The following is a 27,868-nucleotide window of genomic DNA, read 5'->3' on the forward strand; positions in this document are numbered from 1 at the left end:
TTCAGTATTTTGGAGAACTAATAACCAAAAAAACTTACCTGCAGAGTAACATCTAAATATGGGTTTTTTTCAGTTTTGAGAGGCTGCAATGTGCTTAGAGCCTACACTGAACTTAGTGTGAAGAGTATTAAGAGAATTTTTTTAAATCCTGTTTTGTTTCACAAGTAAGAGGGATTTTTATCCATTTTTTCTTCTTTTTCTTTCTTTTTCATTCTTCTGTAGAGGGTTTCAGTTTCAGTATCATTTTTTTTCAGGTTTCTATGAAGGTCAGGCATTTCCAACAAGATAACTGAAAGAAAGAATAGTAGGAAACCTTAACCAATTTAATTCTACTATTTTTGTACAAATGAACTAGCTGGAATGACAGAGCAGGAACTAGGTGGGAAAAGAACAATAGCATGTTTATGCAATACTAGTGGGTAATATAGGGCTAGATTTGGGAAGGATTTGGAAGCAAGGAATTTGACAATTCAGCTAGTATTGGAAGTTATAAGAAATGTGAACAGGTTAAATGCCTGCGAATATTATACTATAAAATATCTTACAGTTTTGCTAGTTTTAGCTATCAGAGCAATTGCAGACTACATTCAATAGTGGCTTGAACCATTAATGGCTTGTGAAAAAGTAATCAGCTGAGTGGTCTTGCTAACTCTTTTCAGGTATAAGTGAGGAAATGTTTACAAAGGAGTAAGAGAGATGTTCAGCATACTGAATAAGAGATTAGCTGTAATTCAAAATGTTAGAAACTGACACTTTTGGTAAGCCATATTGGAAAAGAAATTCAGCCTGTGGTCTTGAGAGGACTGGAAAAAGGCACAAGAACAGTTATGGTGATGATAGAAAATGTGAGAACTGTCAGTGTAGAAGAGAATCATTAAAGAAAAGAACAGCAGGTTTTTGAAGTTACCCTCTGTAGAATTGCAGAGAGAAAATAAATATGCGAAGGGAAACTGAATGTGCTGAAACTAGTTTATAAAGTTGCAAAGGATTTCATAATTAAGGAGAAAGATAGTCAAACTGAAATCCTGAAAATAAGATGAAAAATTAATTACCAGCAAGAAGAGTTTCAAAATAACTCTTAACTTACTGATAACTGAAAGGAAATTGAAAGAGGAGAGCCCAGGTACTTAAAGAGACACTTCTGTGAGAAAGGTTCAAAAGTTTCATATACCTGGTGTGAATTTAGGTGCTAGCACTTGCAACTGTTCTATCATAGGAGAACAGCCGAGGTTTGGTGTTGTACAGACTCTTAAGGATAGAACAACAGAGCAAGTTACCTTTGTCAGCAGATTGTCATAATCATTCTAGGTTGTTGCTGTTTGCTTGGACAAAAGTGCCCAACGGTTACAGGGAACCAGAGGCTCCTATGGTATGCGATAATCAAGAAGGAAGTATAGATATGTGATGGTGAAGAAGGAAATACTTTAAGTTCCTTTGGGTCCGAGCACAATTTTGTATACATGGAGAACTATATGGTTGTGAGAAGTAGATCTTCCAGGTACTTTTCAAACAGTCATGTTTAAAGTGTTCCAGTGCTTTGCGCAGTGGGGCTTCCCCCAATCTTGAACTCATCAAAATAACTTGGGGCATTTTCCATTGCAGTACTGCAAAACTGCTTGGCAGAGAGCCAGCTTTCTTCGCAAGGGTGAATTTCTCTTTGTAGCTATCTTTTCCTGAGATACTGGTTCTTTACATGTTCGTGCTTTACATGAGGCCATCAGCATACTGGAAGGGGTTTGCATGACTTCTCACTGTCCAAAAGGAGAAGAAGAAAGAGGGAGTTATGGTGGCAATGTGACCTGCAGCTGTCTGTATGTCTGAATAAGAAAAACTCTGTACTTATTCACACAATGACAAAGAAGCTATGGGGGATCAGTCATTGGTATTTCTATCAGGAGGGAGATCTATTAATGTACATCAATCTGTCAACAAGTTGATAGCAAATATATTACCGTGAGGTGTTTTACTTTTCCTGGATGTAATTAGAGCATTTAAGAAAAAAGGAAAGTTAGAAAAGATTATGTTGAGCTTCTGCACGCTATTGACAAAGTATGCTGTTATGCAGAAAATTCTAGAAAGAACAGCAAATTGTGTGTGTTGTGAATGCGTTAAAAGGTAGACTATTATTTTTGCCATTGTATAATGTAGGCTATTGTGCATGGGACGTCTAGCTGGGAACAATTTGTACCATAGCTAGTTGAAGCATAAGATTTTAACATGAGCAAAGGTTTCCCTCGCAGCATAGGCCCATCTGCATTTGAAAATGGAGATGATAATAGTAATGTTCTGAAGTTTTTGAGACCTCCAGAGCATATGCTTTTGTATGTTGTTGTGAATAAATCTTTTTAAGCTCACAAGTGATATAAAGTTGTCTGATATTAAACAAGCTCAATTCCACTCATTTTTTCCATTGTAACTCCCTACTACAAGTGCTACATCACACAAAATCCCCCAATGTAGGAATCACTGTTGAATCTAAATTCTGCATGAGGTCTTTCTCTCCATAGTCCGAATGTTGTTCTTTGGTTGATGAGCTCTTTGGATAGATTCTTCATGGTCAACTTTAACACCTTCTTGTAGGAGCTCAGAGGAGCCTGTTCTGTGAAGGGCTCGCAGCAGACACCGCTGGCTGCTTGGGATCAGCCACCTGGGTTCTCCACAAGTGCTGACTGGTGTCTGTGAGTTACTCCTCATCCAAGCTTCACTAATCTGATTTATCATTGTGTTTTATAAGACAGACTGTCACAGAGCAAGTTCTTTATCAGGCCCATTTCTAAAAAGGAAGTGTTTTTCTAGTGTAACTGAGGGACTCTGCATGTGTCCTGCTCCAGGGACTAAAATCTCAGTCTCTGCTCAGAGATGTTATTTCCTGCGAGTTCTCTGGAGTTTAGGTGCACTTAGTACAGAAAATCTCATGAACTTCTGGCAAGAGAAACTGCTGTAAGGATCTGGGTCTTGCTTGGTGTTCTTTCCTTGTAGAAGTGGACGTGTTTGTAGGAAATGGACAAATGGGTGTTACTTCCCATGAAATAACTGTCTAGAAGCTGGATATAGCCTAAAGCTGTTTTTTCAGTTGCTCAGTTATGATGCCTTCTTGTTTTCATCTGTAATCTCAAAGCATTTCCTCATAATCATGAGGATATTACGGCAATTCCCATTAGTAACAGGATTTAAAAACTTTCCCTTCCCTTGCAGATTATTCAGAGGATAGTAGATGTACTGAATTGAACACATGTGTTTTTATTGTACCTATGCCCACATAGTTGATGTAGATCACCAAAACATGGAAGATAACTGCTGCTGATTAATTTATTGGGTTTTTTTCCACCCACTTCTCTGGAGCACCTCAACTCTGTTAACTTTGAATACCTGGTTTAAACACCTGAGTTTTCAGAGTAATAAGCATTCCTTACTACTTTAATTAGGCAAAAGATAGTTCTCACTAACTTTAATTGTGGCTAAATGAGGCAAAGTTCAGGTACAAAGTCTCCCTTGTCCTCCAAGTCCTCGTTAACTCCCACAGTCAATCTGTCTTCTACAGTAAAGGAACTGAAGGTTTCCTGGCAAAAAAGTATGTGAGCATGTAAGTAAACTTTAATTCTATTCTTTTGCATTTTATGTCATGTGGATTTGCAACCTTAACAGCATTTTTAAACATAATATCTTATTGCAGAAATTCCATCATACCATCACACTGACAGAGACCATAGGAATGCCTTAAACTTACAGCTCCACCAGGTCAGCTGTGCTGTTGAGCTATGATGTATGTGCATTTGGGACTATCCTGAGTACATGCAAGCAAGAACTGAAACATATTTATTTGCTCTGAAGGGATGGTATGTGTATGGTCTGGTCAGATACAATAGTTATGAGGAGATAATACCTCCATTTGGAAATAGCTGAACTTTTTGGTCAAGAAGTTAAAAAAAAAACTTAAAATTTGCAGAGTTGTAAGTGTTTTAAGGAGCATCTTGGAATAAGTAATGTGAGTACCTATATATTTTTGGGTGCAGGATATTAAAAATCATATCATAAAATCAGCATGATATATACCATGAAATCCACTGGAGACTTTGCTGTGACGAGTCTGGTTTATATGGAAGTTACTAAAATATTGGTGATACGTTTTAAACACTAATATGGTTAAATAAGCAAGAACCTGCAAATGTGTTTTCTACTGTATTTGTAAAATACGTGTATACACAGGCATTCATAGGCGTAGGGAAGGATCATGCCTCAACGCTTAACAGATTGAAAAATTTTATAAAAGATCAAAAGTGATGTTGAGAATTTTGAGATTTTACCTAGGAAATTATTCTGTAGTGATTTTTAAGGATGTTGGTAGTATGGAAAATTTACACAATTCAGTGGGTGTTGTGAGGGGTGCAGACATTTTCAAAATAGTCTTAATTGCCAGACAATATCTCAAAGCCAAAAAGCCTTCATAGGATAACCACAATCATTTTCCTCAACCTGCTTTAACTCATGTACTGTAAAGATAATGAGTGGGGACTGGTGAGGCTTTGTATGTTTGGAACAAGTTTAATTTTTTTTTTCTTTTGGATTTTCATTAAAGTCTGAGAATCAGATCAGTGCAGTAAAGCAGCACAGGTCTATTCAGATTTCATGCTGTTGCAGCCTGTACTTTGAAAACCATTGCTTGATATATCAGCAAAAAAAATTACACTGATCAGATTCAGAGATTCTAGAGCAATTCTCTTAAGCAGTATTCATACTTTACCAGAACAAATTTCTGAGATCATTAAAAACTATCTTAAGAGCTTAGACACCACTTGGGAAGGGCAGTACTTCCTAAACACTTTGGAAAAGTGTCTACTCTCCAGGTTTCCTAAAAGCCTGTCTCATTCTCTTTTTATCAAAGAGAGTAAATGGACCAAATCAGGAGATACACTTTGGAAGGGATCCTGAGATGGATTTTGTTTTATCAAATACCAATACAGAATTTGACTATGTAACTTTTTTTTTTTTGTTTCTACATATAGCTATCGATGTGGGAGTTTCTAAGAAAGTGTTTTGATCAATAGTCATCTTCACTAGAACAAGTTTAGAAGTACAAAGCACTTCCATTTTATTAACAGTATTTGATCCATGACTAATTGCTTTTATGCTGTGAAGGTGTGTTTCCGTAAATGTATCTTTATGGTTTTAAGGAGCGTTTTTAAAGTCTAAAGCTATCCCTATAGCTGAATGAACAAACTCATCAAGAACTAGGAAATTAGTTCAGTTCAATGGTTCAATTTTCTTTTTTTGTGTGTATTTTTAAGGCTTTTAATTATTACGGAATCACAGAATCATAGAATCAGCCAGGTTGGATGAGACCTCTGGGATCATCGAGTCCAACCATTGCCCTGACACCACCATGTCAACTAGACCATGGCACTAAGTGCCATGTCCAGTCTTTTCTTATACACCTCCAGAGATGGTGACTCCACCACCTCCCTGGGCAGCCCATTCCAATGTCTAATGACCCTTTCTGTGAAGAAATGCTTCCTAATGTCCAACGTGAACCTCCCCTGGCGAAGCTTGAGGCTGCGTCCTCTTGTCCTGTCGCTAGTTGTCTGGGAGAAGAGGTCGACTCCCATTCTGCTACAACCTCCCTTCAGGTAGTTGTAGACTGCAATAAGGTCACCTCTGAGCCTCCTTTTCTCCAGGCTAAACAACCCCAGCTCCCTCAGCCGTTCCTCATAGGTCAGACCCTCCAGACCCTTCACCAGCTTGGTCGCCCTCCTCTGGATTCACTCCAACAAACATTACTATATATACTATATAGTATATATAGTATATCACTATATATATTACAACAAATATTACAACATTACTATAGCACCTCAGAAATATGTGGTACCCCACAGTGAAAATGAGAAGACAGGCCCTTAATTCAGGTAAGTTCACACCAGGTTCTGATCTGGCATGTACACAGTGGTCAGTTTGCACAGAACTCACAGCTCTATGTAAGCGTAATTTCAGTGATTGAGAAGATTTACAAACAGGGCATAGGGGCTGTAATGAGATGAACTGTATTGAGGTGAATCTTCTAGCATTTAGCATCTGTAGCTGGGGTTTTGAAGATCAGGAAGCGTTTTTAGGGTGGGGACTCCTAAAGCACTTACTGTTCTTTAACGTAATTGGGTGCAATGCCTGTTTCTGTAACCGCTACGTGGGCATTTGGGGTTCTTTATTTTTCTTCTTTTTGCTTACTCAATATTTTTAAGCTTCTGCTGATGTTATCAACTAGTTGCCTCTCACCATCTTTCAAATAAACACGAAAATGAAGCAAAAGCTTGGAAATTACCTGTAGCAAAATATTTGGAAAAAATGTGGCCACAGCAGAGGGAGGAATTTTGTCATGCTCCCATCACAGAGCTGATTCTCGGTACAGCCAGTACAAAGCAAGACTGACTTAAGAAAGAAATTTAAAAATGGTTGGTCCTAAAAGCTGTACTGAAAACCAAGATTAAAGTTATTTTTTGCATCTGGGAACTGGCTGTTAGTTTGATGTGTATCCGTACCCAGTAACAGCAAAGTAATGCAAAACCAACCTAATTGCAACAGTAGCATTACAGCTGGTTGGCTTACCCCTAAATGTAACAGTCTTCTCTCCTAACAAAAATTATTAGAAACTGCCCCATTCCACATGCCATGGCATAGCATGACATATACTGACAGCTCTATGGTCTTGCAACATACATAAATGTTACCATATGTTTTGTTAAAATGTGTCCTATCTGCTACCATGTGCTATATATTTTACCAAAAACATTTTTTCTGCTTGTATTTCATGTGGAACAGCTCATCCAGGGGCATGGCACAAGCCACAGTGCATGCACTTAGAGCTACTCCAAATATTGCCCTCAATAATGGAGGAAAAAGTCATTCTTCGCTACTGTTACTCCAGCTGTGTTAGTCCTGGAAGATTTTCTTTCAATCAGGGATGCACAGCAGGGCTGATTAGGGTAACTTGTTTGTGAATTAAGAGAACAGACTGTAGCAGCCCAGTGCTACCTAACAGTAGTTACTTTTCAACTGTCCCAAAAATATTTTTCCTTTTAAAAGATATTTAGATTGTGTTTAGTTAGGGTTTATTGATTCAAATGAAAGGCCCTACCTCTCTCTGCTTCCCAAAAGGTTGTGTATAAAAAGATTTAGAGGGAAACTTCCAGTGACCTATTGCATTGTTTTAACGTTACTTTTCCTAGCAAAGGCTGCTAGTCTTGGCAGTCATTCATCATTTTGAAGTCCTTCCAAAGGAAGACAAGGCTCCATCCTTTTTGAATTGGTCCAAAAGAATAAAAATTCAATGCTTAGTGCTAATCCTTGCCAATACCTTCCTGAAGTTATTGCAAATAAAGAACTTGCAATGCCTGATTAGTGGCAGGACTTACATGTTTTCAGAGATAAAATGCTATAATTTTATACAAATTTACATGCTCCAGTATTTACCACACTTTATGTGTATTGTTCATTCTGCAGGGATTTTGACTTTTTGAAAAAAAATTTGTGGTTTTTCACTGTTGAAGGAATAATATTTGCAATAAAGTAAGCCAAGCTAAAGAAGGAAGTCGTACCTCAAGTAAAGGGACGTAATATTCTGTGCAAATAAGGAAATTATTTAAAGCACTGACTGATGAACTTGGCCTGCTATGTGTGGTCTTTGCCTTCTGCTGAAGCACCCGCTGTTGACTATTGCTGTAGGTTAGACAGTGGGCCAATGGTAAATGCTGCTGATGCGGGAAATGATCTGTTCCTTGGGTAGATTTTGCCAGAGTACGCTATAGTCTTGCACTTCTGGCCTGAGAATGATGGGTCTCTCTGTCCAGGTGGCCAACTTTGTCAGGACAATAAATCTATGTTCTGTCTTCTGTGTCCTGGAGGAAGTGTGGAGGAGGGAAGATGGTCTTCCTCCCAAAGGATATTTGCCTTTGCCATAGTGATAGAAAAAGCTAATTAATAAATCAACCAGAAAAACAAAACAGATGGGTCAAAAAACTTATGGCAAAGGAAAAAACAATGAGAATATTGTATATGTCAGGACTCTGGTTGCCATTTCATAAACAAACTTCTTCCTATTTTTGTATATTTTACTTGGATATCCTGTTTCTTTCTTTATCCTCTGTGTGACATTGGGATTTTGAAAGGGACTGAAGCCATAGAAAGGTTTCATGTATGGTGTATTTGGAGAAGGTGGAGTTTTTTCTGCTAGAATTGAGAAATGCTTAAAGAGTGATAATAGATGCTACTAAAATGGCAAATGCCAATTTTCTCCCAAGAGAATGGCAAGAAACACATTAGAAAAAAAGGTTATTTTGACTATATGCATTAGAGATTTATTATTTCATATGTTTCCTTTGAAACCTCTTTGTATTTTGAAATCAGTTTTGACGTGTGTTTTCAAGTTGTGTTGCAAAGCCAACTTTCACTCTTCATATAAAGATGTTTATTCTTTGTGAAAAGTTTGCAAACTTTTGTGCTTATGGCAAAGACAGCCTTCTGAACTGCAGCCGTGCTTTGTGCTTGAGCCCTGGGCTGAGTGGCCCATCATAGAAGGAGGTCGCCTCTAAAGTACTTAAGAATCTTGTTCCTCATGACTTCAGTTACACAGATCCTTGGCAGCAAAGAAGCTCTTTAGTTTTTCAGTCATTCCAGTTTCTAGTGGTAGTAAATGTGATGCTTTCAATTTTAAGAAATCAGTTAGTCAGTTACACAGCTGAAGGGGACAGTGCAAAGTCTAATATCTCTAGAAGATTGTCTATTTGAGTCCATTGGGTTTTAGATTAGGCTAGAATGAAGACTGAAGTAAGAAGATGACATGCTTAACTTAGGGAGAACTTACCTTTAGAGGTGGATGCTAACAGGCAGCTTTGTAACAGCATGTAGTTCAAAGTCAGCAGATGGAGAAGCTGCTACACAGTAGAGGCAGCCAAAACATGGTATCAGGACTGAGATGGCCTGGGAGCAACACATTAGCAGCAGCTGGCAGACAGCAACAGCTGTTTTGCAATGCTAAGGTTTGACAGAGTCTCTGTGCAAAATTGAGGTGCTCAGAAGAGCTCATTTGAAGAAGTTCAGTGGCGTTCTAGATTCAGGAATGACTGAGATTGTTTAGCAGTTGCATGGAGAAAAAGAGATTGTGCATTAGTAGTGCAGAGGAGAGCTGTATAAAGCAGCAGAGTTGGGTTTAGAGTGGCAGAACAGAGCAGGTAATTCGTGAATTCTAAATGAACTAGTGTTAATTAGTACTACTAATTTCTATTTTTCTACACTGTCTAGGATAAGATTTTCAAAGTCTACAAGCTTTAGGAATACATGTCAGTAGACTTGTATTTCCAAATCTCTTAGACTTTTCTCAAATTTCTTTCCATTTACTCATAGGATTTCTCTTGTATTGAATTATGGTCTCAAAAATATAGACAATGCATAGAAACCATCCCTCTCTGAGTGCCTGTGTAAGCAACTGTATCACTTGTGCTTCTCCCATTCTCAATGGATAATGATGGATAATACCATCTCTTTCTCCTTATAAAAACTACACTGATGAACACATTCAAACAAGATTTGAATTCAGAAATATTGTAAATGGGGGAGGAAGAGTGAGGTCTGAGGTACTGCCTATCCTCTGGCCTACTTTCCATGATTCTTACAAAGATTCAGAGGAATATTGAATTAACTGGAAAAAGACCTCTTTCTTTTACGAAAGTAGACCTTTATGTCAAAAGTTCTAGTGTAGAGTTGCATTTCTTTTAATGTATTATGGAGAAGATCACAAGCAAATAGTTCTAAATGTAAGGGAGAAACAGCAGCAGCAGAATTTATGGATGAAAAAAGTTCCTTTTGGTGTAAGAAGATGAAAAGTGTAACCTCCAACCCAAAACACGTCATATGTTTTATAATACATGAAAATAAGAATAAGAGAATAAGAATATTCTCTATAATATTTTCTTTTATCTGAACTGTATGTGGTAACACCATTTGTCCTTCCATTTGAACTACTTGAGAAAACAAAACATTTTTCCTAACATGTCTGAGACACTGAAGACTTAAGACTATTTAATAATGTTTCCAGAAGGGCTTTTTCCTTAATATGTTCCCTGTTTTCCATTTTCTTCTGTTTTTTTGTTCCTTTATCTGTTTCCATTTTTACTGTGTTTTGTGGAGCAACTGAGTGATTCCTGAGCAGAAAGCTAGGTCCGTCAGGAAAGATTTTAAGTTTTAGAGTGAGAAGAACTTACGGTGTTTGTAAGAAACACTACTCTTTCACTACTCTTGCAAATAGCCTCCCACTATGTGGATCCTGGAAATCTAACAAATAAGTTCATGGCAGTGTCTGGCATTCCTGCATATGTTGAGTAATAAACTTCTTAGTTGAGTAGCAAATTTCTCAGAGAAGAGCCTGTGAAATTTATCTCTGTGGAAAGCACTATTACATTGGCAGGAACAGTAGATTTCATTCCTCTTGAACAGCAAAATTTTAAAGCTGCCTTGGGCTTCTGGGCACTTACACCATATTCGTTTGGGAAGCACAAAGCTGCTCTCACTATTACTGAACACTTCTGTGTGTTGTAAACCCAGATGTGACAATGCTGGTTATACTCGCTTTCACTCCAGGGTCTTGAAATTCCATGTACTTGAGAAAGCTCTTTGAATAATGTCGACATTTCTCTTTTGAGAGACAGCGAGCAATTACAGTCAAGATAAAACTGAAAGTTCTCTATCACATATCAAGTTAGACTTCCATAGCATTTCACCTTCAGTGACCTTAAAGAATAGCTATGAAATTGTTACAACTGATATAACTTGGTTATTATGAAATTGCCAAGCAATTACAGATGACTTGTTGCTTGGTTTTATGTCCTATTTCTCCTAATTAGATCCTGCCAGGATTTCCAGTTATTCACAATGGTTTGCTTTATAGCTATGTGCCAGAAAAGTGCTATTCCCAGTCAAGTCCAGTAGAGAATTGTGTCTGTCAGTCAAAGCACTGAACTTGGTTTTTTTTGGTAGTTTTTTGGTAGTCTAAAAAAGGATCGGAAGGATAAAGTGAATCTTAAATGGCATATTGTACAATGCAAATCCTGGCAAAAATAGACAAATACCATAGTATGAAATGCATTCATTAAAACATTAAATTTTGTAAAGAAGAGTAAGAAAATAAAAGATCAAGGTAAGTTTACAGTTAATTCACGCAAAAGAAACTTACTTTACAAAGAATGTTATGCAAAATTGTCAACTCATCATTTATTCATCTTTATAATAATATGCAGCTTTAGTCTAAATTAATGGTCTTTTTCAACTGTACTGTCCAATCCTTTTGATAACTTTGAAAGCACTGTTGCCGCTTGTATTAAAATAGTAATATGATGATCTATTAGGCACTAGTAAATAGTGCAGATTAATTTAGTAATTGCCATCCCCTGGAAATGGATTTTTAAACACACTGCTTACTTTTCAACCTTGTGATAAATTTCTGTTCATTCTTGTAATCATTCTGTACTATAGACTCCACCTGAAAATTAGTCCTCCTTTATGTCAAATGTGAAAACCTTCTAGTCATCTTTTAAAATAAATTTAATTTATTAATTTTCTAATTAATAAACTGTATATAAAATTAATTTAAAAATAAGCATTGAAATTAGTAAATCAAATTTGCAGGATAACAGGAAACAATTTTTTCTTAAATTGTCTGAGATGCTAAATTGTTAATAGAATATATTTGCTAGGTGCAAACACATTTTCTGAAGCCATAAGCTACAGCAGGGTTCATATGCTGACCTTAGAGGTAGAATGAACATCTCTCCATGCCAGAAAATTCAATACAGTCATGTCACAAAACACCTGAAAGTGCAAGAAAAGCAAAGTCAGAAGCTGGATCTTGGCACCATAGCAGATGAATCAGTGTAATAAAATGTAATAATAAATCATTTAAAGGCTGATATTTTTTATATCAAACACTTTAGATCAAGAATACAGAATTACTAGACAGTATTTCTTTTCAGTGTGAGATAATTGTATTCATTCAAATAGTCTGGGAAACTGAGTGTAAGATAATTTACTCAAAATCTTAATGAATTCTCCCTTGAACATGCCCCTGGAAACTCCTGTGCCTTGATCCTGGTGGTCTTGCAGATACCAAGTCACCATGCTACTTGAGATCCTGAATACAGAATGACATTATAGAGGTAAAACAAATCTCAAGCTCATGAGCCTACCAGAATTTAACTGGATTTCGTCCTTGATCCACTAAAAGATTCACCACCACATATGCAGCATTTACATGTCTTTCTTATCTTTTAGAAACTGTGGACTGCACAGAAATGTTTTGTTTCCCATTAGGATATCCCAGCTTCCAAGTGAAAGCCCTAGCAGTAGCTGCATCTGACCCAGTCAGCAGTGATTTCATTCAGCAGGGAGAGAACCTCAGTCAGAAAACCATATAGATAGAGCATTTGTCTGGAGCTGAGCTGTTGGAAGAAAAGTACTAATATCTCTTCCTCATGCTGTGGAGGTAATTATAGTCAGAAATTAAGTCAATAGAGGCAAAATTTATCCAACCAAAAGGGTCATTAAACGATCCGTTCCTTAATAATTGGTATTCACATAAAATTCTGGGAATTTTCAGGAGGGATCCTTGGCTAAGAAGCATGGGAATGTTGAAAGACAGACATTTCTAAAGCTAATTCAGCACAGACCTTTATCCTGCCTGACAGCAATTTCAAACACGTGTCACATTTCTCAAGTTGCCTCTCTTATCAGAGGGTGACATGGTCTATGATAGAGGGTGACAAAACTATGAAAGTCATTCTTGCTCAGCTGTCTATATCAGACAACAAGGATTGGGGCTTTGATGCCTAGCCAAGTATTTGTCTTGAAAGGGAAAATAAATCCTAGCAACTTGCATCTTTCTTACTCTAGAAAAACTCAGCTGCCCGTGGTTTTTGTCACTTAGCTACTCCTACATTAGCATATTACTTCCATGAAAGTATTAACCAAGCAAGTAGTTAAGATCGTACTTAACTCTGAGTGGAAAAAATGAGAGGGAGAAATAGTTTACGTACCAAAACAGCATGTTGTTGATTTAGGCTAGAGCACATTCAAGAGATTAAGGAAAGGTGCTGCATCCTTAACAGACTTGCAGCTGGCTTTAAGTGTCACTTGGTTTTTTAGTATATGTACACACACACAAACATGCATATTTTGCTGCTGCAAAATGCTTTCTCTTGGATACTTGTCATTTTGGCTTGATGGAAGTAAAAATCACTTCGTTCCTTCTTGTTTCTATTTGGAGGGTCATTTTCTTTTGAATTTTTAAGTCCACTTCCAGAGAGGGAAACGTCACAATATCTAGACAAAAGATAGATTTCCTTTTGTGTCTTTTAAAAAAAAGAAGATTTAAAAATTTGAGCAATCCCTGTAATCCTCACCCATATGGAAGATTTGAAAATTGCCATTCTTGAATCATGCAATGTTAAGTCATTTAATTCCTTTTGGAATTCCTCTTTGTGGACAAAGATATCATTTATATAATGCAGTGCAGCAAAAATAGCATCTATACAGCTGAACACAGCTCTTCAGAATATGAATCATTGTAAGAGAATAAAGAATATCATCTGTGATAGACAAGTTGAAGGATAATCAATTAGCAGCAGTGCAGTTATCAGTAGCCTGTCTAGGAGAATCCAAGTTCTGCATTTGTTCCAGCTGGAATGGTCTGTTACAGATCTTGCTCTCATCATCCCTTGTCTTTCAGAGTCCATACAGACATACATGTACCTCATGACTGAAAAGCAGGAATAAACTGAAAGAGGGCAGATTTAGATTAGATATTAGGAAGAAATTCTTTACTGTGAGGGTGGTGAGACACTGGAACAGGTTGCCCAGAGAAGTTGTGGATGCCCCCTCCCTGGAAGTGTGCAAAGTCAGGTTGGATGGGGCTTTGAGCAACCTGGTCTAGTGGAAGGTGTCCCTGCCCATGGCATGAGGGTTGGAACTAGGTGATCTTTAAGGCCCCTTCCAACCCAAACCATTCTATGATTCTGTGAAGTAGGGAAGTGACTGATCTCCATTTTCCCATAGTCAAGGATCTACAAGGGCCTTGGAGAGCAGCTGCTGGTGAGTAATAACAAAGCTTCGTCAATAAGTTCTCCACCCTCTTCTTGATTAACTTCACCTAATCATGTGAAATGCTGGCCTTAATGAGGTACACAACGATATTTAGTGGTATTGGAATTTCATGTAGAGTGTTGGGGGAATTAAGTAAATTGGTCATATTCCTTGTGAAATGTTTTCATCTGACTTTATCTTGCCATTTCCCAAGTCCTAGCCAGCATCTGCACTTTGACCCAAATCCCACTTTATTTTTTTACTCTGACCATTTTGAATGAGTTTTGCCTGAACAGCTATAATTCCAGTGAGAGCAGATGACTTTGACATGTCTCAGTATATTTGGCTCAAAATAAAAGTAGATCTGAGCTCTCACTTCAGAATTCCTGAAGAGATTTTGAATACTCCAAGTCTTGTATTTGAATTTGGCTCTTGATATACACTGCAGAATATTTCAAAATGGAAACTTTTTTTTACATATGTTGCTATGAAGACAATAGAAACTCAGCTACCCAAACTAACAAAGTTTGACTTACAGTACAGTATTTGGCACTCTAAGTATGTGGATTTAAAGGCTATTCAACAGTTTCACTTTTAGATCCAGCATCACTAAAATCATACTTTCTTTTTTTTTAGAAATAAGATTTGGAATTTCCACAGCTTGTTTTTTGCCAGCAACAAAAGACTAAGATTAAAAGTAGGGACTTTTTTCTCTAGTGGCTTCTGTTTATTTTTTAGATGAACTTCTCCTTCCTTCTGTGAAGTGAAATAGACAGTGCCTCTGAATAGAAGAAAATAAGAAATTAGCTATCTTGTTATCTGTGCAAGTTATCATGCTTCTGTATTATTTTATTTGACATCTTTTGTGGATTCTGGATGCCTTCAGACTAACCAAACAGGAAATATTATAGCCAGGGAGCTGGTGCCTGAGAAAGACAATGAAGGAAGTAGATGCATTTATTTTTATATACAGTATTTCAGAAATTCCAGAAAAGGGAAAGAAGCAGATGATAAAACTTTCTTAAGTTGTTTCTTTTTTCCCCTTTATCAGTAGATGACAAGTTAGATGTGGAGTACAATTGTAAGGTGTGATGTGGGTTACAGGGTAATGCGTCGGTGTTCTTTTTCTAGCTAGGAACAAAGTTACAATTCCTGAAACAGACAGAACCCTTTAAATAGATCTACATGTAGATCTCATCCTTCCCATCCAGAGATGAAAATTATAGGGAGTCAGTGATGCTCTCCTCCCCTTCTTGAGGGCTATACAGAGGTTGTATTATTGTCAGGTGATGAGAAAGAAGGTGGAGGGAGTTAGGGAAAGCAAAGGGTCAGGGAAGCTCTGGGAACCAAAAAGCCAGGAGGCACTGAGAAAGGAAAGACAGTATATAACCCATATAGCAGGCTGTTAAAGTTGCTGAGAACTGAAAACTTTGAGGCTGGCAGATCATTATCTACTCTATAAGCCAAATAGTTAACAGTATTCATACATGTCCTCCAGGTTCATGTTTTTTCAGTTACTTGATCAAGTATGACCATATTAAAGGTGTTACCTTGGATGTGGTACCTGAAGGGCGTTCCTTCTTTGTTGATGCAGATATGTTTTCGCTCCAAGAATAGTTCTAATTTGAGTTACAGTATATTCCTCTTGCTTTTATTCTTTAGGCATGATTGTACTGTGGAGGTATCAGACACTCTTTGCACAGGGTGAAAGCTTTCCATCCTGTCTACAACTACCTGAAGGGAGGTTGTAGTGAAGTGGGAGTCGGCCTCTTCTCCCAGGCAACTAGCGATAGGACAAGAGGACACAGCCTCAAGCTTCGCCAGGGGAGGTTCAGGTTGGACATTAGGAAGAATTTCTTTTCAGAAAGGGTCATTAGACATTGGAATGGGCTGCCCAGGGAGGTGGTGGAGTCACCATCTCTGTATGTGTTTAAGAAAAGACTGGACATGGCACTTAGTGCCATGGTCTAGTTGACAGGGTGGTGTCAGGGCAATGGTTGGACTCGCTGATCCCAGAGGTCTCTTCCAACCTGGTTGATTCTGTGATTCTGTGATCCCAATTGCTTCCATAAAGCATCAGAAGCTCCGTAAATGGCTTTCTTATACTTGGACATCCAGTGCGCATCCCAAGGAGATCTTTCATGAGATGGGTGAGGGCTGTAGTTTGAAAGGGGGACCAAACTATGAACTTGCTGCAATATCTCTATGATCTGAGGCTGAAGAATTGTTGAGTCAGACTTAGCTGCATCTTCTCACCTGAATGCCATGCCTTCCACGGATTCTGCCCTTACAAGCTGATGGGATACAAAGATGCTTAGTAATAAAGAAGTTGCATATGTTTCTGTGTTGGAGCCCTGTGTAGAAGTTATTATTCCAGCACTGGACATTTTTAGCAGAAATCCCAAATGATTTCTCTAGATGCAGGTGTTGGGATGAAATGCCATGAAGCATTTTATTGCTGTCACAGGAAACAGAATGTCGAATTATATGAGTTTTCTTCTACCTTTTTCTTAAATCTCCTCTGTCAAAAGAGAAGGATTACTCCTCCATAGGTCCTTGGCCATAAATCACAAAACCAGTGATGATGGTTTTAAGAGACCAAATTCTGCATGAGATTTAGTCTTTCAGCTTTCCTCTAATAGCCTCCATGAGACAGTTCAGTACATTAAAAATGCAGGAAGAGGGTTAGAAATGTTGGATAACTAACATGTTGCGTAACATTCATTTTGATCAAATAATTCATTAAGGTATCAACAACTTGTGATCTCTTTTGTCTAGAGGAAATGAATTGAAGTTCATCATATAGGTATTTAGCAGGGTTGTAGAAGTATGAGCTAAAGCAAATGCTTACCACAGTTCTGAAATGGTTTTCTCTTCTTACATTCCAGAAAAGTCTGAAGTAAGTTTCGGTTTCCTGAAGGGCATTTGTATTTTCTGATGCCAAGCCAAAAATGACGTGTTCAGTATTTCCAAACTCCCTTCTGAGACACACAACTGTTTTATCTTTGTTTGTCCATCAAAGCCTGACAAAAGTCTCTTTTGATTACTAGATGTATTGAAAAACATATATTTACATCGCAGTGCTTAATTCTTTCAACCTCTTTTGCCTTTAGTAATATTTTTGTAATACTTGTTGCATTCCAGTCTTCATTATGCTCTGCATGTGTCAGAAATTCTTCCAGTTGATCCTATAATACTTGATCTCACTGTGAATCTAGATACATCCTCTACTTTTATCCCCAGCATCCTCCTCTATTTGAATAAAAACCTAGATTATCTGAACTCTTGAGGTCAACTGCTAAAACTTGTCAGCTGGTCTCTGTTTTCAGACAGAACAGTCAGCTCTAAAAATAAGCAAACTTGGTGCCCATTTTTCTGTTTGCAGGTTTATGCTGAGGATAGTAGAAGCAGCAGTAAAGTACATGTTCTTTTTAAAATACTTAGAAGGTTCACATTTGAAGTTGGTTAAAGAGCAAGTTTTAAGAAATTTTTAAATTTCTTGCCAGATCTGTACTTCCTTGAGTAATATTTGTTGGCTAACCCTGCTCTTACCTATACTGTCTGAGTTAAATTTGTCCGATCACTCAGTATTGTAGTTGCTCTGGTAAGGATCCAGCTCCAGGAAAGTTAATGGCAGCTGTCCAGTTTAATTGACTAAGCACTGGATCAGAGTTATTTCCTATTTCATGTTATCTGATGAAGGACTTGATTACAATTTTTCCAGCATGCGGATATGGCCTCCTACATTTAAATCTTTTTGTATCTAGAGACTGATTTCCCAGAAACAGGGAAGTTTTGCCTTTTCTCCTTCAGCTTAGCCTATGATTATTTAAACAGTCAAAGCAGAAGAGTTTGATTTCTTGCTTCTCTCTGCCTATGATTAAAAAGTATTTATTTGCAACTTAACTAAGAGTGTGCACTTTTCTTCAACAAAACCCTTTTCTGTGAAGTAAAATCACATTCTGTAGATGTTGTTACCTACTCTGGATAGATTTTTGGGTTTCTGGATGTGATAACAGTAGTTCCAGAACAGTACTCTGCTTGCATGTCCTGAGACTTATGAGAATTTTGTTTCTTATTCCTCCTCCTCCTCCTCCTCTGATAAAAACAATGATGATGATGATAATAAAAATATTATGGGAGAATCCACTGTGGCAGTTTTGGTGAACTTCAGCTTTAGTGACTTTTGGTTAGGTGTTGCTAGGTGCTTCAGATTTCCCTGTTTTATTGTCTTCTGGGCAATTCTTGGGTTGTCTTGTTTAGTTTTTCCATATTTCTGAATATTGTTATTATTAATTATTATTATTTTTAAGACATACTTTCTACCTGAGATCACAGTTTTATTTTCCCACAATCATTTTATATTTATGAGTTTATGATATGTGTATGAAAAAAGTGGTTGATGCTTCTTATTGTACCTAGCATAAGGTCTTTGACAGAATCATAAATGTACTTATTACAATGTGCTTTGGTGTTTCTGTAGCAGCTTGTACTGTCCAGCTATCCTTTGATGAGGATACAAATGTAGGGGCAGCTGCAGTCAGGGAAAAAGCAGGAAAAATAGTTCCTGAAGAAGATATGCTGCCTGTAAGCCAGCGAGAGCCTTATATCCTCTGGTACTACTCTCACCTGAACACGGTATTTTGGAGCTAGCACTAGGTTATTAACCATAAAATCTGCTTGGCTCAAAAAGTATTAGGTTGATGTAGCGCCAGCTTTCAGCAATTAAATTTCTTTACCATTTACAGCATTGTTACTTCAGCCTTTATTTTTCCAAGTTTTTACTCATTTACTGGATATTTGAACCTGTGTTGTTTATAAAATATATTATATGATGACAATATTTCATATACATCAAATGACCAAACTATTACATACTAAACGATTTGCCAGAGACATTTTAAAAACATATATGTTTTGTTTTGAATTTCTTGCTGCTTTTATTTAGTGATTCATAATTGACCAATATGATCTACTCAAGTAGCTGAATAAATAAACAACTGAGATTTGGAAACCTTTACCATTCTTTGCATTCATAGCATTTCCCAATTGAAAATTAAATACTGAAAATGTTATTTTAGTTTTTTTCATAACATTGTTGCTATATTAGCCAGTCATAGTTGTCTTCAGAAATATTCCAAACTGGATTCGTATACCCACTGGAAAACAAACGCTGAAAATAATCCCAGAGTTGTATTATTAACTGCTGTGCTACAATTATTCATAAACGGCACATAAGAGATCTGAGAGGCATATCAGTAATGCAATGCGTACTAGTCGCATCTTGAAAGAGGGACATTTTTAGAGTCATTTTAGAGTCTTTTTTTTTTTTAGAGTCATTTTAAAAGTGGAATTGGGAAAAGTAGTTCGTTCAATTCATCTGAACAGGATGAGCCTGATTCAAGCTGATCAAGTTGGATCTGCAGACTTCTATTATGTGGCTTATTTCTTCATTTTTAGGGATCAAAAATACTTAGGAATGTGAGTAACATCACCTCTTAAATGAGTAGCACAGTTTTCAAGGGGAATACTGAGTTAGGTAAAGATATTTACAGAATTGAGTATTGTTAGAAGTATCCTCAAGACTCAGCGCTACAAAAATATTTGCACTGAAAGCAAACTTGAATAACTTTTCCATCTGAGATATAGTGCCATTCAATTACTTGGAATTACCCTTATTCTTTCATTTTATCAGTTGTTTGCAGGATCAGATCTTGACTTGGTCTTTTAAAGTCTAGTAAGCACTGTATTACAAGTGTTAATATTTATTGTTTCCCCGTGGCAAAAGCAGCCGCGGGCGCTGGGCTGAGCGCACAGCCGCTGTGGTATCTGCCTCCCGCCGCTGGACTTCCCGTCCGGGGATTTCCCACCCCACCTCGAGGAGAGCCTTTATAAAGAGCGCGCTGGAGCTAGTCTAATAAACTGTTGCAGAGCAGCAGGATCTCACTGTGCTACTTCTTCACAGAAAATAGAAAGCAAGGCTTTTGAATTTACTTTCTTTACCAAGTTTCAGCAATTACAAGTGTTAAAAGAGATGGGAAGAACAAGCCAAGCTGTGCTAATAATTTTTTATGTGTTAGTGACTGGTAAGTTGCGGGGAGAGGTGGGGGGGTGTGTTTGCTTTATTTGTTTTTAATTTTGTTAAGTGTAAACTGACCTACAATTTACTGTTTGATCTTTAAAAGCAACTGGAACAAAGAGAAGTACATTGCTGTGAATACAACTCTCAATTAAGTAGTTCTGTCAAAATGTCAGGAAGCTTTTTTTGACATTTACTTCGAGCTTTTCTGTGCTCTGCAATGACACAGTCATTTTCTTACTGAGTTTGCTAAAAGACAGTCTAGGAGACAACTGCAGTGTATCACTGCATGTTTGATTTTTACTGTCATTCCTGATGGTATCAGTCAAGTTTGGTACTGTATGTCCTGTTGAACATGATTCTGCAGTTGTCCTTGCTATCTTACTTACCACTCCTCCCCTTAAATGTCACAAAGTTTTAGAACCAGATCCACCTGACAGAAAAGTCATATTGTGCCAATGCATTTATTTTCACTGACAGCATTGGGTTTATGCCATTTTATATATGAGAACTGTCTGTTAGAGTCATCTGAGTCTGTATTATCTTTGACAAAAATAGCAATGTTTATGGAGGATTTTAGAGATGTAAACCACTGTATGAGCTTTATTAGTTTAACCTCCCCACAACTGTAAAGTAAACTTGCAAAGTAATGACCTTGTGTCACAGTAGAACATGAGAGGAAATGGGAAAATAAATGTTGAGAATGCTACTGAGTTTATGTATGTTCTCCCTATTGTAGTTAAAGCTTTTGAAATGGAGATTATACCTGCTAACAGAATTGTTGCACAGATTGGAGAAACACTCATACTCACATGCAATAGTACTGGCTGTGCATCACCAAGTTTTTCCTGGAGGACCCAGATGGACAACCCCCTTGGAGGAACAGTGAACAACTATAGGACATACTCTACCTTGACTATGAATCCAGTTAGCATTGTGAATTCTCATCATTATGTGTGTACTGTCTTCTGTGGTGAGAAAGAGAAAAAAGAGAAGAATATCAAAGTTGAACTTTACTGTAAGTAAAAATGTAAAATTCTCTTTAAGTAGTACACATTCTTAAAAAATCAATAATTTTTTTTAGATATCATGGTTGGTAGTTAACTGATAATGAGTCTGCTATAGCTCAACATATATTTGCTTGTAAAATTCTTTTATCTGTCTGTTCGGGACTCTCAGCCCCTTTCTGCTTATCTTTCTGCACTGAAGGTAGTATGTACTGGTCTTATTTATTCTTATTCTTGGTAATACTTGAAAACCTGACTCCCCAAAACATTTGTAGAGCTGGGGAAAAAAAAAAACAACCAATGTGGTTGAGATATATATATTAGGGAAACCTGCAAGTGGAGAGCACCTAATCAAAGCCTTTGCAGTTTGCAGGGGAGTGATTCAGATGTCTAAACTTACCAGCACAGAAAACAGGATACCATTAGTGTATGAATTGCTCTGGATGCCTATATTTAGGCAGCTGTATCACTGCCTAGGTGCCTTGCTGGATCTTATTAGATCATTTGTGATCATATTTCAACAATTGAACAAATATAATTCCTGTTAGTGTACAAACTGCTTATAAAAGACCTGTGTGTCTTCATATCAAGATATGTCTTGTCATAAAGTTGATATAATGTCATGTTCTGAATGCCTCTAAACTCAAGATGTTTGATGTCTGAATCTTGCTCTTTTGTTGACCCTAGAGCTCATCTCTGCTAGACTAAAGAAATGGATTTTATTCTTTTAGCTTTCCCCAGTGATCCTATCATTGAGATCAGCCCATCTTTAGTTGCTGGAGAACGAGTCACTGTCATCTGTAAAATTCCTGATGTGTATCCTTCTCATCACCTGGAAGTACTCCTAAAGAAAGAGGAGCATGTTGTTCATGAGAAAAATTTCTATGAAGATGACAGCACTAATACAGAGACCAAAACTGTGACATATTCATTTAATCCCACGGCTGAAGATATTGGGAAAGAGATCACCTGTGTGGCCAAGTTACCAATTGCTAACATGGACTTTGAACCCAAAGAAAGAGTAACTTCTCAGAAACTGAATGCAAACTGTAAGTATTTTTATTCTAGAGCTTTCACACCAAGTACTGTTTAATGTTGTTTCATGGAATGGGTTTACAAAGTGTGTGCTATAAATAATTTAGAATCTGCACTTCTTATCTATATTTTTTTTGTAGATAATCTATTGTATTCAGTTGAATTCTGTTTTATTCAGTTACGGTCACTGAGTCATTAAATACCCACTGTTGTTCATGACAGAAGTTAGGCAATGCTTTAGTGAATCCTCTCTCACTCTCTCACCTTGGGCACTGGTGCTCAGTCAGAAACTAAAGACCAGAAGAAAAATGGCAGCATGCAGATAAACAATTGTTTTTAAAATTGCCATTTTATGCTTAGCAGTTCCAAGTTTATAGTCCTGAACAGTAGGGAGACAAATATAAGAGTGAAAAAAAAAAATTTGTACACATTTTGTCTATCTTAGCTTTCGAAGCTGGAAGCTAAATGTCTTACCAAGTCTGAAAAAATTGTTCCACTGGAATACATATTATTCATTTTTTCTTGGTATTGTGTGAAATGTGCCTCTAGAGAAGCTAGTGTTAAAGATGTGCGCGTCATTCTTCATTAACTTACTGACCTTATTTCTCTTTTGTTCTCTTCCAGTTGGTCCACAAAATACGATCATTACTGCATCTCCAGGCAACTTGCCAATGGAAGGAGACACTCTAAAACTCACTTGTGTGACTGAGAGTAATCCACCACCACAAATAGTTTGGAGGAAACATCTGGCTGAGGAAAGCATTCAGCATCTGATAGAAAACAATGTCCTTTCTATTCCTCATGCCCGTTTCACTGATTCAGGACTGTATATCTGTGAAGTAATTAATCTGGTAACTAATAAAACAGAGAAAGCCACTGTGGACATTGTTATACAAGGTACAAGTCTTCTTGAGTTTAGCTTGTATTACCCAGTACCCAACTGGCAGCTGCCTGTTGGGTTGGAGGATGCTGAAACACTGAAAATTAGGAAATTATGGGTCCGCCTTTGTTATGTATTCAGGATTTAGCTTTCAATTTACTGCTGCTCTTCATGGGCTGTGCTTTTCATTTCTGTGCTTAACTTTCAGCTAATTCTCTCTGTGCTGCTGTTGTACATGCATACCTCTATAAATTTCCTGCAATGCAACACTCAAAGTGATAAAAGAATCTGAGAAGGTGGTGGTGTGGGGGACACTGTTATTTCCTTGAAATGCTAAAGTACGTAGCAATTTCACAGGGACATCACAGTCTCCTTTGAACTAGTAGATGTAGTCATTAGTAGTAAATGTAGTAGTCATTTAACAGTAAAGCTATTTGGGACATTATAATTATTATTACTATTATTATTATTGCGACAGTTTCAATAGAGCCAAAAGTCTCAGATGGAGCCTAGGACCAAACCAAAAATGAACAGATCCTTGGGCAAGCAATTCATGCTTTCTTAAAACCCTCTCTGCCTTTAGTACTTTTGCATTAGAATAACAGCCTTCTCTTCTGTCATGCAGGTGCTCCAAACATTGCAGAACTCTCCATTGAGCCCTCTACAACAGTTCAAGAAGGAGAAAATGTTTCCATACAATGTTCTGCTGAGAGTAACCCTCCTCCCAAGATTATTTTAAGGAGAAAATCTGACAGTGCAGACATGGGATCTTACAGTGAGGGGAGAATTCTCCTTCTTCCATCTGTGACGTTCCTAAATGGAGGAGACTATGAATGTGTAGCAGAAAATAAGTTTGGGAAAAGTAAAAGTGAAATAACACTTAATGTGAAATGTAAGTATGTGTAATGCTTTCCCAATCATTTAAAAATAATTAGTTAATTCTCCACTTACTTCAGTGACAAATGTAACCATCAAACTAAATAAAACCCTGTGAGTACGAAAAAATCAGCATAGTCCTGTACTCTTCCCCAAAGAAAGGAGTGGTGCTGATGAGCAAAACAAAGACATGAAATCTTTAATGTAATGACAGTCTTAAGTCAGGATCTGAATGAGCGAGAAACTGATCTACCTTTTTAACTTTCTTGGTTAGAAGTACTTGGTTAGTACGTTTAGGCTGTAGAGAGTTTGTATGGAAGCTCTGATACTGTGTGCTTTACTTATTCTGAGAATGAAAAAGAAATTAACTTTGGGAGGCCGACAACCTGGCATCCAGTAGGGCATGTTGTATTCATCTCTAAAAAATCCAATGATTATTAGCTACAGGATTCTTCCTTTCAGATGGACCGAAGCATACAATGATCTCTGTTATCCCTGCTACTGCTGTTAAAGAAGGAGAAACTGTGACAATGAAATGTACTAGTTCTGGTAATCCAGCTCCAGTGATCTCTTGGAAGAAAAAGGCGGCCACTGGGGAGTCTGAGAAAATTTTTAAAGATGCAACTTTAACTATACAGAACATAAAAAGCCAAGATGTGGGGCTTTATGAATGCGAAGCTTATAACCAGTTCGGCAAAGAAGAAAAAGCTGTGAAATTACTTGTTCAAGGTTAGTAGAACAAGACAGAAAACAAGTTTTTTGTTTTATGTATTTTAGGTCCAGATCTAGTTCTGTGAAGGATGGGGGAATTCTGCCTTTGTTATCAATGGAGTTAAAAGGTGGCCCTAATGTCATTAAGTCATTTAGGAAGCTTTAAACAATGAAGGGTGAAATCTGCCTTAGTACAAATAGCTTATGGAAAGTTCTCCTGTCAGTTGAGCTTTCCATCACTCCTTCCAATTGGCAAATGTATGGATGAGGCAAAGCAGCTATGCAGTGCCTATATTTTCTTCCAAATAGGTCTCAGTGGAGGATCCAGATACCTGCATGCAAAAGAGTCAAAGAGAAAGTACCTGCTGAAACTTCTCTGTGGAGGTGTATTAAAGCCCCTTAACTGTCCTTTAAATTATGACTCTTTATCCTGTTCTCGCAAGCTGCATTTAGCAAATGCTGATTTGTCAACCTACATGCAATGATAGCAAAGTTCCATTTTCAGTAGTAAGCAGACTTCTCTGCTTTAGCCCTGCTGCTTCTGTTTATTGTATGGCAGCAGTGTATTGCTTAGGGATCACTTCTGTCACTAATCCCTCTCTCTTCCTTATTCTTTACTATTTTTATAGCTGCACCAAAAAATACACTTCCAGTTTTCCCTTCAAGTGCAGTGATAGAAGGAGAAAGTGTTACCATCTCTTGCACATCTGTGGATGTTACATCTGTTCAGAGTACTCAGTGAAAGAAAATAGGTAATGAGATCACAACCCTTGAAACAGTAGATGGCAAATATACCATAGACAGGCCTCAGCTAAAGGATGCAGGAACGTATGAATGCATATAATTAATGAACTGGGAGAGCAGTCTCAGCACATAGTACTTTATGTCAAAGGTTAGTTAAAATAACTACTGTACAGAGTGAATATTAGGATTTGTTTTAGACAGACAGAATGACATCTTCACTTCGATTCCATTAAGAATGAATTGTCTTTAAAAAAACTGAGATGAGTTACACAGGTTCTTGTCATAAGTGGTAGGATCTTAGTGCTAATGAAAACTTCTGTCCAAAACGGCAGATGCACAAAATAATTGCTGCTTCAAAATTTTTCATAGTTCCGCTTCCACTTTTGAAAACAGGATGTAGAATTGTGGAACCTAGTGAAAAAAATTCTATTCTAGAACTCCTTCCTTTGCCCTTTCTATTTCTCTTCTATTGAAAAAAGACATCAACCTCTAGGTTTGTTGGTCTGTGTCATTTCATGAACTCAAATGAAAAAACAGTGAATTTAAAATAAGAAAAGAAGAAAAGGCTCCATGTAATGTAAAAGATATGCAACATCAATTGCTAAAATGTTCTTTCTGTCAGCTGTTGTTGACTGCAGTGTGTGAAGGATAGCTAGTGACAGAGTAGTGTCTAAAGCTATGTGCTCGAATATTATAGTGAATTCATTAACTGGGTTAGTACTTTGTGTGTACAAGCTGCTGATACCTCATGAGTTTTTTGCTTCTGTTTGTTGCTAAATCCTACCTTGCATTTCTTTTATTTTCAGTTCCTCCACAAAATATTACTGTGTTAGTATATCCATCAGAAAATGTTAAAGAAGGAGAAAATGTCACTATTACATGTAGCACATACAGTAACCCACCATCACAGATGGTCCTGAAAAAAGTCCATCAGGAGAAAGAAATTATTCTGCCATCAGTGAATGGAACCTTTATACTCTACAATGTCACCAAAAATGATACAGGCAGATATTTACTTGATGTTTTCAATGAGGTTGGAAACAACATCCAGGTGATTGATATAGCTGTTGTAGGTAGGTAGATCCTACTTTGTACTTCCTAATGAATTTTGTGTCAAGGAGAGCGCAGCTAGTTCATGGCTGATCCTTGTGCAACAATACTGCAGTTAACCTAAAAAAAAAAAACAAAATCAAAACAAATAATAGAACAGCTGGTGAGAATAAACTGTATTTAACCTCCTTTCAGTGTGGATGTTATTGTCTCTCTTACCTGAGTTGGTGCAGTAGCTTTAAAGGTAGGGCCAGAAAAAAGGTGGATTCTGGCTACATTTCTGTCCACATGCATAAGCAGTGAGACTAATCCAGAGGAAGTTCTATTTCACAAAAAGATCTAAAGATTGGGCTTTTAAAACATGGTCTTCTCCTGAAGCGTTGTTTCCAGGGGGCAGAAATGTCCCCAGATGTTTCCTGGGTAAAATACGGGATATTCTTGTATTCTTCATGAACTCCACGGTATTCTTCATTGTAGATTATATCAGATGGGTTTGAACTTGCATAGCAAATTCAAGACCAAGAGAGTGGCTAGGAATTAAAGTGTGTAATATGGAGTTACTAAAGAAAAAAGCATAAGGAAAGAAAATGTTTTGAAATAGGCTGCCCAGGGAGGTTGTGGAGTCTCCCTCTCCGGAGATACTCAAAACCCACCTGCACGCGACCCTGTGCAACGTACTCTGGGTGAATCTGCTTTGGCAGGGGGTTGGACTAGATGATCTCCAGAGGTCCCTTCCAACCCTAACCGTTCTGTGATTCTGTGAAATGTGCTTTGTGCATGAAAACAGAAATAGTGTTCCAAATGAAGGTCATTAATAACACTGTTTTTACAGTAATATACATGTATCTGTTTCAATCAGTTTTTACACAACTTTTTTCTCCTTTGGTCTCCATTTTCAGGAAGATTGGAAAAATCAAATCAAATGATACCACTGATTATTGCGTTCTCCTGTGTAACAGCAATAGCAGTACCTGTAGTTGCAATTTTGATCTACGTGTCAAGAAAAGCAAAGATAAATGGATCCTACAGTCTTGTAAAAGCACTCAGGCTGAAAGTGTGATCGCATGAATATAAGTCTAAGTTCATAATAAGCAATGTTATTTATTGTTGTGACTGGTTCTACTCTTCTATAACATATGGTAACAAATAAGTGACTTAAGAACACCGCTATGTGATAGCAAATGGATTTTTTTTCATGTTTTGATAAGTATTTCAGTATTTAAATTAAAGAGAAAGCTAACATCCTGTCCTATAAATTGGTAAATCACTTCTGTGTTGAAGCATGATGAACAAGGAGTTCCTTGGAGAACTAGGTTTGTACATAGTGTATAATTTGTGTTATAAATATGTTCAACAGAATATCAGTTTCTA

The 27,868-nt window shown here is 37.3% G+C and overlaps 1 protein-coding gene across 1 annotated transcript; it reads left to right on the plus strand.

The window, feature by feature from the left end:
- Positions 1 to 20,866: 20,866 nt before the first annotated feature.
- On the plus strand, positions 20,867 to 27,565 carry VCAM1 (vascular cell adhesion molecule 1). Its single transcript, XM_068407082.1, has 7 exons — positions 20,867 to 21,212; positions 21,933 to 22,250; positions 22,861 to 23,133; positions 23,742 to 24,008; positions 24,455 to 24,721; positions 26,254 to 26,524; positions 27,397 to 27,565. The coding sequence occupies exons 1-7, from the start codon at positions 20,867 to 20,869 to the stop codon at positions 27,563 to 27,565; spliced, it is 1,911 nt and encodes a 636-aa protein (XP_068263183.1).
- Positions 27,566 to 27,868: the final 303 nt, after the last annotated feature.

The sequence above is a fragment of the Nyctibius grandis genome, chromosome 8, assembly GCF_013368605.1.
Source record: "Nyctibius grandis isolate bNycGra1 chromosome 8, bNycGra1.pri, whole genome shotgun sequence".
Taxonomy (NCBI): Eukaryota; Metazoa; Chordata; class Aves; order Nyctibiiformes; family Nyctibiidae; genus Nyctibius; species Nyctibius grandis.

What these genes read in the sequence shown, in the direction of transcription:
- VCAM1 (XM_068407082.1), top strand. Translation starts at nt 20,867, where the DNA reads ATGAGAGGAAATGGGAAAATAAATGTTGAGAATGCTACTGAGTTTATG. An exon ending in AATAACACTTAATGTGAAAT is followed by an intron (nt 24,009 to 24,454) that starts GTAAGTATGTGT and finishes TCTTCCTTTCAG; the next exon opens with ATGGACCGAAGCATACAATG. An exon ending in TGTGAAATTACTTGTTCAAG is followed by an intron (nt 24,722 to 26,253) that starts GTTAGTAGAACA and finishes TTTTATTTTCAG; the next exon opens with TTCCTCCACAAAATATTACT.